At 45.1% G+C, this 12,616-nt stretch overlaps 1 protein-coding gene across 1 annotated transcript in view; it reads right to left on the bottom strand.

Moving 5' to 3' along the window:
* Nucleotides 1-12,616, bottom strand: part of RNF213 (ring finger protein 213) — a 168,533-nt gene that overhangs the window by 72,299 nt on the left and 83,618 nt on the right. The window contains exons 21-25 of the mRNA XM_011967440.1: nucleotides 9,499-9,679; nucleotides 6,674-6,847; nucleotides 6,190-6,339; nucleotides 2,039-2,664; nucleotides 359-524 (exon numbers count right to left, since the gene is read on the bottom strand). Of these exons, the coding sequence (XP_011822830.1) occupies nucleotides 359-524; nucleotides 2,039-2,664; nucleotides 6,190-6,339; nucleotides 6,674-6,847; nucleotides 9,499-9,679 (1,297 nt within the window). The remainder of the gene's footprint in view (nucleotides 1-358; nucleotides 525-2,038; nucleotides 2,665-6,189; nucleotides 6,340-6,673; nucleotides 6,848-9,498; nucleotides 9,680-12,616) is intronic.

Raw genomic sequence — 12,616 nt, 5'->3', positions numbered from 1 at the left:
AAAAAAAAAAAAAACTCTGTAGGCAAGAGCTCCCCTTGTCCTCCAGTAAAAAATCTACTGGAAGAAAAAGCTGAAGGGGGGCAAGATTTTAAGGAAAAGGAACCTGAGTCATTTACAGCATCCAAAGTGGCGGGGTGTGGCAAAGTGAGTGGCTTTCACACCAGCACAAGGAGATACTGTACCGATGTGAACTCTGTGAGCAATGCCCATCTCCCTAAAACATGCAGGCAACGTCTTTCTGGCCTTCACATAGCCCTTGGCCAAAGGGAGGTATTGCCGAAGAGTTTAGGAACGCCACACAGTGCGCCATCTGAAAACTTTCTCCAGATTTCCAGGCAACCCCAAAGGCTGATTTTACCTCCAAGAGCCTCCCGGACCCAGCGGATGAACTCCTTCCTCAGGGACAGAGCCTTCAGCCCCTCGCACCGGGCCTCGCTGATGTCCTGGAGCAGCTTTTTGGCCCCGATGAGCTCCTGGTTGATTTGGTCCAGGGTTTCATGGCCAAAATTGTCAAAGTCATCAGTCTGCAAGAAAAAGCTCTACTGTGGACTGGAACTCATGAACCAGAACCCCAGAATCTGTGAGCTGCAAGCACCGACCATCGCAGCAGCCCTACCCTCCCTCAATGCCTAGACTTGCCACTGCTGTGACAACAGGCACACCGAGCTCTTACCCTTGAATTGGATGATCTAACCCCCACGGCTGTTTCTCTCTCATCAAGAGTAACTATGATTCCTGGGAACCTCACATTCCACTTAGCATTTTATGTGGACTGTAAAATCAGTTCCTCACATAACCCCGCCAGGTAACTACTGTTGCTTTTTCTGCTTTATCAGTAAAGGCCCAGAGCAGCTGCTTCCTCAAGGACATGCACTAGGGTTCAAGTGTAAATGGGTGTGAGTCCAGAATTTTTTTTTTTTTTTTTTTTTTGAGATGGAGTCTCGCTCTGTCGTCCAGGCTGGAGTGCAGTGGCACGATCTCAGCTCACTGCAACCTCCGCCTTCCAGGTTCAAGTGATTTTCCTGCCTCAGCCTCCCGTGTAGCTGGGATTACAGGCGTCCACCACCACGCCTGGCTCATTTTTTGTATTTTTAGTAGAGACGGGGTTTCACCATGTTGGTCAGGCTGGTCTCAAACTCCTGACCTCAGGTGATCTGCCCACCTCAGCCTCCCAAAGTGCTGGATTACAGGCGTGAGCCACTGTGCCCGGCTGTGATTCCAGCTTTTATGCTAAATTCTAATCGTTATCTCATTCTACCTAAAAACACAAGCAGCAAAAGACTCAGCCAGGCGCGGTGGCTCACGCCTGTAATCCCAGCACTTTGGGAGGCTGAGGTGGGTGGATCACGAGGTCAGGAGATCGAGACCATCCTGGCTAACACGGTGAAACCCCGTCTCTACTAAAAAAAAAATACCAAAAAAATTAGCCTGGCGAGGTGGCAAGCGCCTGTGGTCCCAGCTACTCAGGAGGCAGAGGCAGGAGAATGGCGTGAACTCAGGAGGCGGAGCTTGCAGTGAGCTGAGATCACGCCACTACACTCCAGCCTGGGGGACAGAGCAAGACTCTGTCTCAAAAAATAAAAAAAACAAAAAAATAAATAAAAAAAAAAAGCAAAAGACTCACCTCTTATAAGACTCTAACAGAAACAACTGATTTACGGCCTTTGGGTGGAACTGGGGGATGCAGCTGGGCCGTCGACAAAGTGGTTTTCTTTTTGGCTTCTGTAACCTGAAGAGAGCCTATGACCCTTTCCAAATGCCTGGTTATGAAAAGAGGAATGCTGCCCTTTCCTGAGTTCTTGATCTTCATACTGACCCAAGAAAACTCCCTCTGGCTAAGGTAGGGAGTTTATTTACAAACAAAGGTAAAAACAAAGCCCTTGGGATATTCAGGCCTCAAGTACCACACACACAGGAACCCCTGACGGAAGCTCTAAGTCATCCACCCTGCTTTTCAAAGCCACAAAGCGCAAGCTTCCTGAAGAGCCTGAGGCAGGATGCTCCTCCAAACCCCCACAGTCCCTAGCAAATAACTTACAAAATTTAGTAAAGTGTTGAGAACACTGAAGTCACCGGTCAGTCCCAAGCTCTCTTTGACCTGCAAGATGACCTTGGCTGCGTGGACAGCCTGGTGCAGGTGATGGTATTCCTTGATCTGTTCGACTCGCTCCTTGATCCAATCACGTTGGCCCTGGTGGTCCACAGTGCACATGATCTTAAGTTCTGAAACCAGGTCCGTGTATTTATTCACAAAGTCCTTGAAGATGACATCAATCTCTGCAAGGGTGACCTCTCCGGACTTTAGATCCTGGTACAGTTTAATGAACTTTCTGTAAGAAGGCTGATACAAATAGTCGTACACCTCTTCAAGCTCAAGGATGTGCTTTTCTGATTCTTCTTCGGGCTCGCTCAGCAACTCTGCGGCTTCCTGTTCTTCCTTAGGCTCACTCAGCGGCTCTGCGGCTTTCCGCCAAAAGATCTGGAAGATGTGGCTGTCTCTGAGCAAGTCTATCTTCCCAGCCATTTCTCGGACCTGGGAGCTCAGGTGGTAATGCGTTTCCCTCTCTGAGTTCGAGGAGGTGGGCAGTCTCACGGTCACGGCTTCGTTTAATCTTTTACTGCTGAGGTCTTGTGAGTGTCTTGTTGCAAGCTCTCCAAAGTCCACTTTAGAAACCAAAAGAAAATGTCAGAAGTCAAAGCTCTAATCATGATTCCATTTGAGTTCACCTTCCTAAGACTTACTCTCCTGACTTCTCTGCGTGAACTCAAGAGCACACAGCTGCTAGGATTTCTTTCTTGGGAAGAGTTCACAGGTCTTCCCCTCCCGGCTTGGCCTTGTTAACCAATATTCATGATAAAGAAAACATCATAACTTCTGGGTAAAGATGGCAATGTGAAAACACGCATCTATTTACTCTCTTTGCCAAACCCCACTCCGATGACAGAATATAAATTGTATTTAAAAAGTCATAAACTGGCCGGGCGTGGTGGCTCACACCTGTAATCCCAGCATGTTGGGACGCTGAGGCAGGAGGATGACCTGAGGTCAGGAGTTCATGACCAGCCTAGCCAACATGGCGAAACCCAGTCTCTACTAAAAATACAAAAATTAGCCAGGTGTGGTGGAGTGCACCTGTAATCCCACCTCCTCAGGAGGCCGAGGCAGGAGAATCACTTGAACCTGGGAGGCGGAGGTTGTAGTGAGCCGAGATTGTGCCACTGCACTCCAGCCTGGGTGACAGAGGGAGACTCCGTCTCAGAAAAAAATAAAAAGTCATAAACTGACAAGGACAGGAGGAGGAATAGTGAACAGGATAACAGGAACAGAATTTTAGAAGCTGAAAACGAGCTGCACCAGTGGTAAATGACATATGAGGCCTGACAGCATGGAGTCCTGGGGCCACAGTGGGCAGTGCTGAGAGCTGAGCGTTTTATGTCACAGGATTCCCAAAAAGCAGACACACGTTGTGCAGGTCACTGCAAACTGGGAGGTGGTGATGAAACAAGGAACACTGGGTTCAAAGTCTGTTTAAGACACGGTCCAGGCCGGGCACAGTGGCTCACGCCTGTAATCCCAGCACTTTGGGAGGCTGAGGCGGGTGGATCACTTGAGGTCAGGAGTTCGAGACCAGCCTGGCCAACATGGCAAAATCCCATCTCCACTAAAAATACAAAAAATTAGCCGGACATGGTGGTAGATGCCTGTAATCCCAGCTACTAGGGAGGCTGAGACACAAGAATCACTTGAACCCAGGAAGCGGAGGTTGCAGTGAGCCGAGACTGCGCCACTGTACTCCAGCCTGGACAACAGGGCAAGACTCTGTCTCAAAAAAGAAAAAAAAAAGACGTGGTCCATCCAGCACACTGTCACCCAATGCCCTCACACAGCAGGTGGACCCCCTCCTTCATCCCCAGCAGCCAAGAGATGCTTTATTTTCTAGAAAGGATAATGCAGAGGGGCGTGTGGACTGGAGGCCACAGATACATGTCAGAAAAAAGGGCATTTCTAGACACATGCCCTTTCTCAGGAAACTAACAGAAGACATGAATTATCCAATCTCAGGGGGAAGGAGGAGGGGGCGTGAAGCACAGGGGACAGAGGGAGGTGGCGGAGAACCACACTGAGAACACAGGCCATGGGAGGACTGCACGTAGGATGCTGAGGCCCGCCAGCCCGCTTCTCTCTCTTGACTCCCGGAAACCTGGCAGCCAGGCCCACACCCTCCAGACAGGAGACAGAAGGCCTCAGGAGACAGGCCAATTTCCAGGCCGAACCACGGCACCCCACGGCAGCACCCCGCAGAGGGCCAACCCACTTTTGAGGGCTTTCTCTTAAACACAGACAAACAAGAATGTCCAGACCTAGAAGGAAAATCAAAATAAATCAACAAGTGAAAGGAACCTGGAGGAAGCAGCACATGATGCAAGGAAAAGCAAAACCTCCAAAACAAAACTGTGAATAACTCAGCAGGGAAGATACTGCAACGTGAACAAGAACAGGATAGAATTTAAAAAGGATCATTCTGAGAAAAAGAATTCCTTTACATTAAATATATATACAGGAAAGCTGACACGAAAATGTTAGCAGAAAGTTTGGTTCTGAATAAATCTCTCAAGACCAGAGCGAAAAACCGGTGGAAAACTCGAGAGAAAAATGATGACAGTTAGATGACCATCCAGGAGGTCCTGTATCCAATCAACAGGAATTCCAGCAAGAGAAGAAAAAATTAAATCATTCAAGGGAATTTCCCAGAACTCAAGGACTTTGACGTCTAGATTTGAAAGACCTACCTATTAATACCCAATAGAGGGGACTGAAAATATTTTATTTTTGGGGGATACAGTCCCACTCTGTCACCCAAGCTGGAGTGTAGTGGCATGATTTCAGCTCACTGCAGCCTTGACCTCCCAGGTTCAAATGATCCTCCTGCCTCAGCCTCCCAAGTAGTTGGGACTACAGGCATGCACCACTGTGTCTGGCTAAATTTTTTTTTTTTTTTTTAGAGATGGGATCTTGCTGTGTTGCCCAGACTGGTCTTAAACTCCTGGGCTCAAGCAATCCTCCTGCCCTGGCCTGCCGAAGTGCTGAGATTACAGGTGGGAGCCAACAACAGGCCCCGCCTCCATGGAACATAGATCCAGGCCAAGACATGTTATTATTTCAGAATATGAGTAACAGAAAGAGTTCAAGAGCTTCAAGAAAGAGAAGACAGGTCACACACGAAGGATGTGTAATGGGCACCGCATTGGGCTTCTCCATACATAGCCATGCTGTGGAGGCAGCGACGGCACAGCACATTGAAACTTCAGAAGGAAAATGACTTCCAGTCTGTAATTCTAGACCTAACCAAGTGACTGACCTAGGAAGAGGACATCTTTAGGCATGCAAGGATTCGAGGGTTTAACCTCTTACACCCCCTTTTCTCAGGAAGCCAGTGAGGGTGTGCTCTGCCAACAGAGGAAGCAAGAGAGAGAGGGGGGCGGGGTCGTCTAACCCAGGCCAGAGGCAAAGGCTCCCTAGGAGGTAGAGGGAGACTCCACCCTACGTCTGCAGCCCAGGGTTGGCAGGTTCCTTCTCAAAGGTCAAACCAGTGATCTTCAAGGAAATTCAGACATGCAGAGATTGGGATGAATTAGAAATGAGTACAATGAAAACAGCATATCATTAACACGATGAAAACAGCATTTGACAGGAAATGTAATTCTGTGGAAAACAGAGAGTTTGTGCAAAACGTGGAAAATGATCACGGTTTCTTTCGTGGTTCACTTCTGATCCGTATAGGTCCTGATGATTTAACCCTAAACAATGATGCGACTCCACTGTGAGAAAACAGGGAGCAACAGGAGGTGGAAAGGTGATGTGTGCAGGGCACAGGCCAGAAATGCGTGGCTCTAAGCCCTCATCTTCCACAGCGGGTGTCAGCAGCTCACGCTGATGCCAGAAAAATCAAGGAGACATTTAAGCATGTTATTTGGAAATGTGGACATAAATACCAAAGAGAAGAATCTAAAAGAGGTGAAAAGAAGAATCTAAAAGAGGTGAAAGCGATCCCCCAACAAATGCAAATTTAGAAAAAATTTTAAAGCCTTCTCTCCAAAATAAAGATCTGCTACTGAGATCCATTCTTACTGTGTTCTCCTCAAACCCTTTGAGAGCCCTCAACTTTGTTCACTTCTTAGGAATACCACCTTGTACTAGGTGTTTCACATTCCCACACATCTTCAGGAGACTATCAACACATCTTTTCTCTTTCTCTAGAAATAACAGTTCCTCCATTCTCCAATTCAGGGCTTCCTCCATAGTACATTTTTCATCCTGGGGTGAAAGACTTTTTTCCTCTGGAAAACAAGAACAACAATAAAGTAACCCAGTACAGCAAACAGATGCCATTTTCCATGGCAACGCTTTGAATGTGCCCCACCTTCCCCGCCACCAGACAAGGACTAGGACGGTTTTGCGCATAGCCACTTTTTCCAGATGGCCATTATTTTATCACTTTCCTGTGATGTTCTTGAGAATTATAAACCACCCCTATCAACTTACGAGCAAGAAGAGATACTCATTATCAAGGCTAAGATGATCATCTCCTTTACAAAAATGCACACGCAAACGTATCTTCAAGCTACTTAATGCCTCAGGAGCCTGAAGTGCGTATCTCGACTTGATGCTTACTCAGTTGCCAGATGTCAAGAAACTGATTCTTGTGCTTTATAATCAGCTCCAGTTGTCCAACTAAAATCGTTCCATTTCGGAGGTCACCAGCAATTTTCGTGAACACAGAGTCAGCAGCACCCATCAACTTCTTGCCATCCTCTGTAATATTTGCTAGTATTTCCTCATTGGTTCCTGAACAGATGAACAACATAGTTAAAACAGTGTGCTGTGCTCCCCACCTCCCACCTCATTGCCAATACCATGGGAATTCCAAATAACCTCTTGTTCTGCCCCCACTTCCTCAAACACAGGCAACAGCTAGCCAGTGGCTCCAGATACGCCAGTCACTCCACTCCCCTCTGCTTTCCCCCACGACGGTTAGGTCTTGCCCAGATTCATCCCCTGAACAGCTTCTTTGTCCACGAAGCAGACTCCCTCAATGGCCAAAATCAGCTGGGCGACACATTTCTCTGGTTAAAACCCATGTCCCCTTCAGCATATGGATGGACTGACTTCCTTTTTTTTTTTTTTTTTTTTTTTGACAGGGTCTCACTCTATCACCCAGGCTTGAGTGCAGTGGCACAACCATAGCCCACTGTAACCTCAATCTCTGACTTTCCTGCCTCAGCCTCCTGAGTAGCTAGGAATACAGGTGCACACCACAAAGGCTGGTAAACTTTCAAAAATTTTTGTAGAGACAATGTGAGAGAATTTTTTGTCTCACTTTGTCACCCAGGCTGGTCTCAGAGTCCTGAGCTCAAGACATCCTCCCGCCTTGGCCTCCCAAAGCATTAGGATTATACGCATGAATCCCCTCACCTGGCCTGAATATATTTTTTAAATAGAATACGCAGAATCTTCTTTAAAAAGCCCCCACCCTAGGAATATCTACAGCAGAAGAAACTGTACCAGGGATGCAGACATACCTAGTAAAGCATATCAAGATGGTCTTAGGGAGACATTTTCATAGCATATGCAGAGAGAGAAACAGCCACGTGATAACTTTATACTCTGTAATCTTCATTATCTTGTAAAATCTTGGAATTGATTTTATGACAAATTTAGAGGGCAGAATTTTTATGTATGTTTAGTTGAACCACAGAGGATTTCTCTCCCAGTAATATTAGAGCCATACAGTATCAGGAGAAGAGGAAGCTTATCTGCACCATAACATACAAACACAGTAGCTTTATTAATCATTGCAGAAACTTGGAAGCAACCAAGATGCCTTTCATTAGGTGAACGGGTAAGCAAATTGTAGCACATCCATACAATGGAATATTATTCAGTAGTAAAAGGAAGTTAGCTCTCAAGCCATGAAAAGACATGGAGGAAACGTAAATACATATTACTAAGTGAAGGAAGCCAGTCTAAAGGCGACATCCTATAAGATTCCGACTATAGGACGTTCTGGAAAAGACTAAAGGAAATGGAGGGGGGGTGGGTGCGGGAGCACAGGGGATTTTGTAGGGCAGCGCAACTATTCTGTACGATACTGGAATGGTGGACACAGGCCATGGTTTATCCAAACCCCAGAGAATGGACAACACCAGGAATGAACACTACTGTAAACTATGGACTTTAGTTAATAACAATGTATCAATATTGGCTTGTCAGCTGTAACAAAAGCACTACGCTAATGCTGCATGTTAATACCAGGGTACTGCCTGTGTGATGGTGGGGGAGACAGATGAGAACTCTGTAGTTTCTGCTCAATTTTTCTGTACACGTAAAAGTGCTCTAAAAATTTCTATCCGACTTATAAACAGGCTGAGCATGGTGGTACATGCCTGGAGTAGCAGCCACTTGGGAGGCTGAGGCGGGAGGATCACTTGAGCCCGGGAGGTCGGGGCTTACAATGAGCGGTGATGGCATCACTGCACTACATGTAACTTGGGCAACAGAGATGACCTTGTTTTAAAAATAAATAAATTGCCGGGCACAGTGGCTCACCTCTGTAATCCCAGCTACTTGGGAGGCTGAGGCAGGAGAATCGCTTGAACCCGGGAGGCAGAGGTTGCAGTGAGCTGAGATCCACCACTGCGCTCCAGCCCAGGTGAGAGAGCGAGACTCCGTCTCAAAAATAAATAAATAAACAAACAAACATACGCAAATAACACAAAAATGATCTTTTGAAGAGAGTAGCTTTCACTTATGCACTCCCATATCAATTCAGTTATTTGATCCCCACAACTTCCCGGGTCCGTAGGAAGCTCAGCATTGATTTTGGCTGATCCCCATCCGGTGCCCTCTCACTAAAAGAGAGGAATCTAAGGTCTCACACATCAACTGGACTCTAACGTTTTTAGGATGGAATGTCTCTCTCCCTCCTTGATCACAAAACACCTGGGACAGAGGGGCTGGGTGGGAAATCAGACAGCCCAGTACTTCACTTTCTGTTGAGGTCATCAATGTTGGCTTGGACATTCTACATTGATCTCCAAATAAGCAAGACATACCTGGGTCTGGATTTTAGTTTTTACTACTTATAATCTTTGAGACCTTAGGTAAGTCACAATGCATTCTCCAGTTGTTTCCTGATCTGAAAATTGGGGGCCTTAAAGGGGACTTTCAGAAGGGCTAGTTCAAGGGCACTGGGCCAGTACAGTCACTAGGGTGCAGCAAGCATTCAATGAATAGTGGCTGTTAGCATTAGTCATTATTGACAATGCAAGACACTCTGAGCCTTCCAAAGTCTCTCTGTCCAAACTGCAGCCTTTGTCTAACGTCAGCCCATCCCAATTCAGTATCATCATGTCAAATCTTCTGCCTCCAACCTTTCCCAGAGTCAGACAGGCACCACCTTCACTGAGCTCATGTTCCCAGCACTCCCGCAAACATACCACACAATTTGAAGAGATGCTTGACATCTGCCCACGTGAGCAGATGTTTTAAAATGTCATCCAAGTTGTCCACGGCTTCCCCATTGTTCCTAGGCCAGGACTTAGTGATCACAGCAGACAAGAGGGTACCAAATTTCTGCAGATTATAGCAAGAGAGCCCCCGAAGGATACTGGTCTGAGACTACAAGAAAAGTCATAAAAAAAGGACATTTAGAAGTTTTTCATTAGTTTGTTTTGAAATAACAAAAGCAAATTACCTACTCAACAGCATTTCAGAAACCTACTGTAACTTGTTTTATAAGGCCACAAAAAGAGCAAGATAGTGAAACACTTCACATTTCTTAGAATAATTTCATTTCCTTGTATACTGCCTCCTTAAGTGTCCAGCACCAGAGATTTGAAGACACACACACAAACACACACCAACACCAGTCACCCTCCTTCCTTCTGGCTAACTGCCAGTTTCTATATGTTCTTTGCACTCTCATATCATGAAAAACACCAAAAGTGAATAAACCCTTAATATAGCATATATTTTATGTTTCTAAATGTAATTCTTTTAAAAAGCTGCCTACAAACAACATATACATTTTCATTCTCTTTTTAATTCTCCTCCGAGAAACAATATTTTTCTGCCTTAGGTTCAAAGTCTCTGCAAAACGTTTCAGTAATTAGTAAAAACCACAAGGTTAATTTATAATAGATACTTTCTGACATTTAAAAGGATAAAAGAAAAGCTTATCCAGTCACATGTTAAGGAAACTATACACCATGATCAAGTACAATTTATCTCTGGGATGAAAGGTTGATTTAACATCAAATATCAGTTAATAACAATAGGAAAATATCACGTGATCATTTCAGTAGATACGGAAAAAGCATTTGACAAAATCCAACTCTCTTCTATGATTAAAGAAAAAAAAAAAAAACCATTCAACAAATGAGGAGCAGAAAGGAACTTCCACAAAGGGCATCTATGAAAAGCTCACATTGACATCACACCTGGTAGCAAAAGACTGAAAGCTTCTCCTAAGATCAGGAACAAGACAAGGATGTCCACTTTCACCACTTTCATTCAAAGTTGTACTGGAGGTTCTAGCCAGGGCAGTTATGCCAGAGAAAGAAATAAAAGGCATCCAGATTGGAAGACGTAGAACTCTATTCACAGATAATTATGATCTTATGTATAGAAAATTTAATTCTCTTTCTCTCACGCGCACACACACACACATGCACGCAATTTGAGCTACCAAATGAGCTCAGCAATGTTGCAGGATACAAGACACACGGAGCACTGTGTGTCTAGACACCAGCAAGGAACAATCTGGAAATGGAATTCAGAAAACAATTCCAATTACAATAGCACCCCCCCCCCAAAAAAAGTACTTAGAAATTTAACAAGTGCAAAATTTAAACTATGAAAAATACAAAACATTGTTAAAAGAAATTGGCCAGGCATGGTGGCTCATGCCTGTAATCCCAGGACTCTGGGAGGCCAAGGCGGGTGGATCACCTGAGGTCAGGAGTTTGAGACCAGCCTGACCAATATGGTGAAACCCTGTCTCTACTAAAAATCCAAAAATTAGCCGGGCGTGGTGGTGGGCACCTGTAGTCCTAGTTACTTGCGCACTCCAGCCTGGGCAACAGAGCAAGACTCCGTCTAAACAGGAAAAAAAAAAAAAAAAGATCTAATTGAATGAAATAAATCTGACCTAACCCTGTTAAAATGGCAATGCTGGCTGGGTACAGTGGCTCACGCCTGTAATCCCAGCACTTTGGGAGGCAGAGGCTGGTGGATCATGAGGTCAGGAGATCAAGACCATCTTGGCTAACACAGTGAAACCCCATCTCTACTAAAAATACAAAAAAAAAGTTAGCCGGGCGTGGCAGCAGGCACCTGTAGTCCCAGCTACTCAGGAGGCTGAGGCAGGAGAATGGCATGAACCCGGGAGGCAGAGCTTGCAGTGAGCCAATATCATGCCACTGCACTCCAGCCTGGGCGACAGAGTAAGACTCTGTCTCAAAAAAAAAAAAAAAAAGACAGGCAATGCTCTCCAAAGTGATCTATACCTTGAATACCAGCCCTATCAGAATCCCAGCTGACTTCCTTGTCAATGGAAACTGACATACTGATTCTAAAATTCTTATGAAATTGCAAGGGACCCAAAATAGCCAAAACAATCTTGAAAAATAAGAACAACAACAACAAAAAATACAAACTCACATGTCCCAATTTCAAAACTTACTAGAAAGCAATGGTAGTCCAAACGGTGTGGTACTGACACAAGGATAGGAAAGCAGATCAATACATAGAATTGAAAATCTAGAAATAAATCCATACATGTATGGTCAACAGATTTTTGACAAGAGTGCCCACATCACTCAACAGGGAATGTAGAGTCCTTTCAACAAACGCTGGAACAACTGGATGTCCACATGCAAAAGAATGAAACGGAACCCTTACCTCACACCATATACACCGTATACAAAAAGGAACTCAAAATGGATCAAAGGCCTAAATGTAAGAGCTAAAACTATCAAACATTTAGAGATAAACATAGGAGTAAATCTTCACAACCTAGGATTTGGCAAAGGACTCTTTGACACCAACAGTACAAGCAACAAAAGAAAAAACAGATATGCCCAAATTCTTCAAAATTAAAGACTCTGTGCTTCAAAAGAAACCATCAAGAACATGAAAAAACAACACATAGAATGGGAGAAAATACTTGCAATCAGATATCTGACAAGGTACTTGTATATAGAATACAGACTCCCAACTCTATAATAAAAAGACAACCCAATTAAAAAATGAGCAAAAGAGGTGAAGTGCAGTGGCTCATGCCTTCAATCCCAACACTTTGGGAGGCCAAGGAGGGAGGATCATGTGAGCCCAGGAGTTCAAGACCAGCCTGGGCAACATCTCAAGACCCTGTCTCTACAAAAAAAAGAAAGTCTCGCTGTGTCGCCCAGGCTGGAGTGCAGTGGCACAATCTCAGCTCACTGCAACCTCTGCCTCATAGGTTCAAGCGATTCTCTGGCCTCAGCCTCCCAAGCAGCTGGGACTACAGGCACATGCCACCACGCCCGGCTAATTTTTTGTATTTTTAGTAGAGAC

Source organism: Mandrillus leucophaeus, unplaced genomic scaffold (assembly GCF_000951045.1).
Source record: "Mandrillus leucophaeus isolate KB7577 unplaced genomic scaffold, Mleu.le_1.0 Scaffold1, whole genome shotgun sequence".
NCBI classification, from domain to species: Eukaryota; Metazoa; Chordata; class Mammalia; order Primates; family Cercopithecidae; genus Mandrillus; species Mandrillus leucophaeus.
This window is presented reverse-complemented; position numbering and strand designations above follow the sequence as displayed.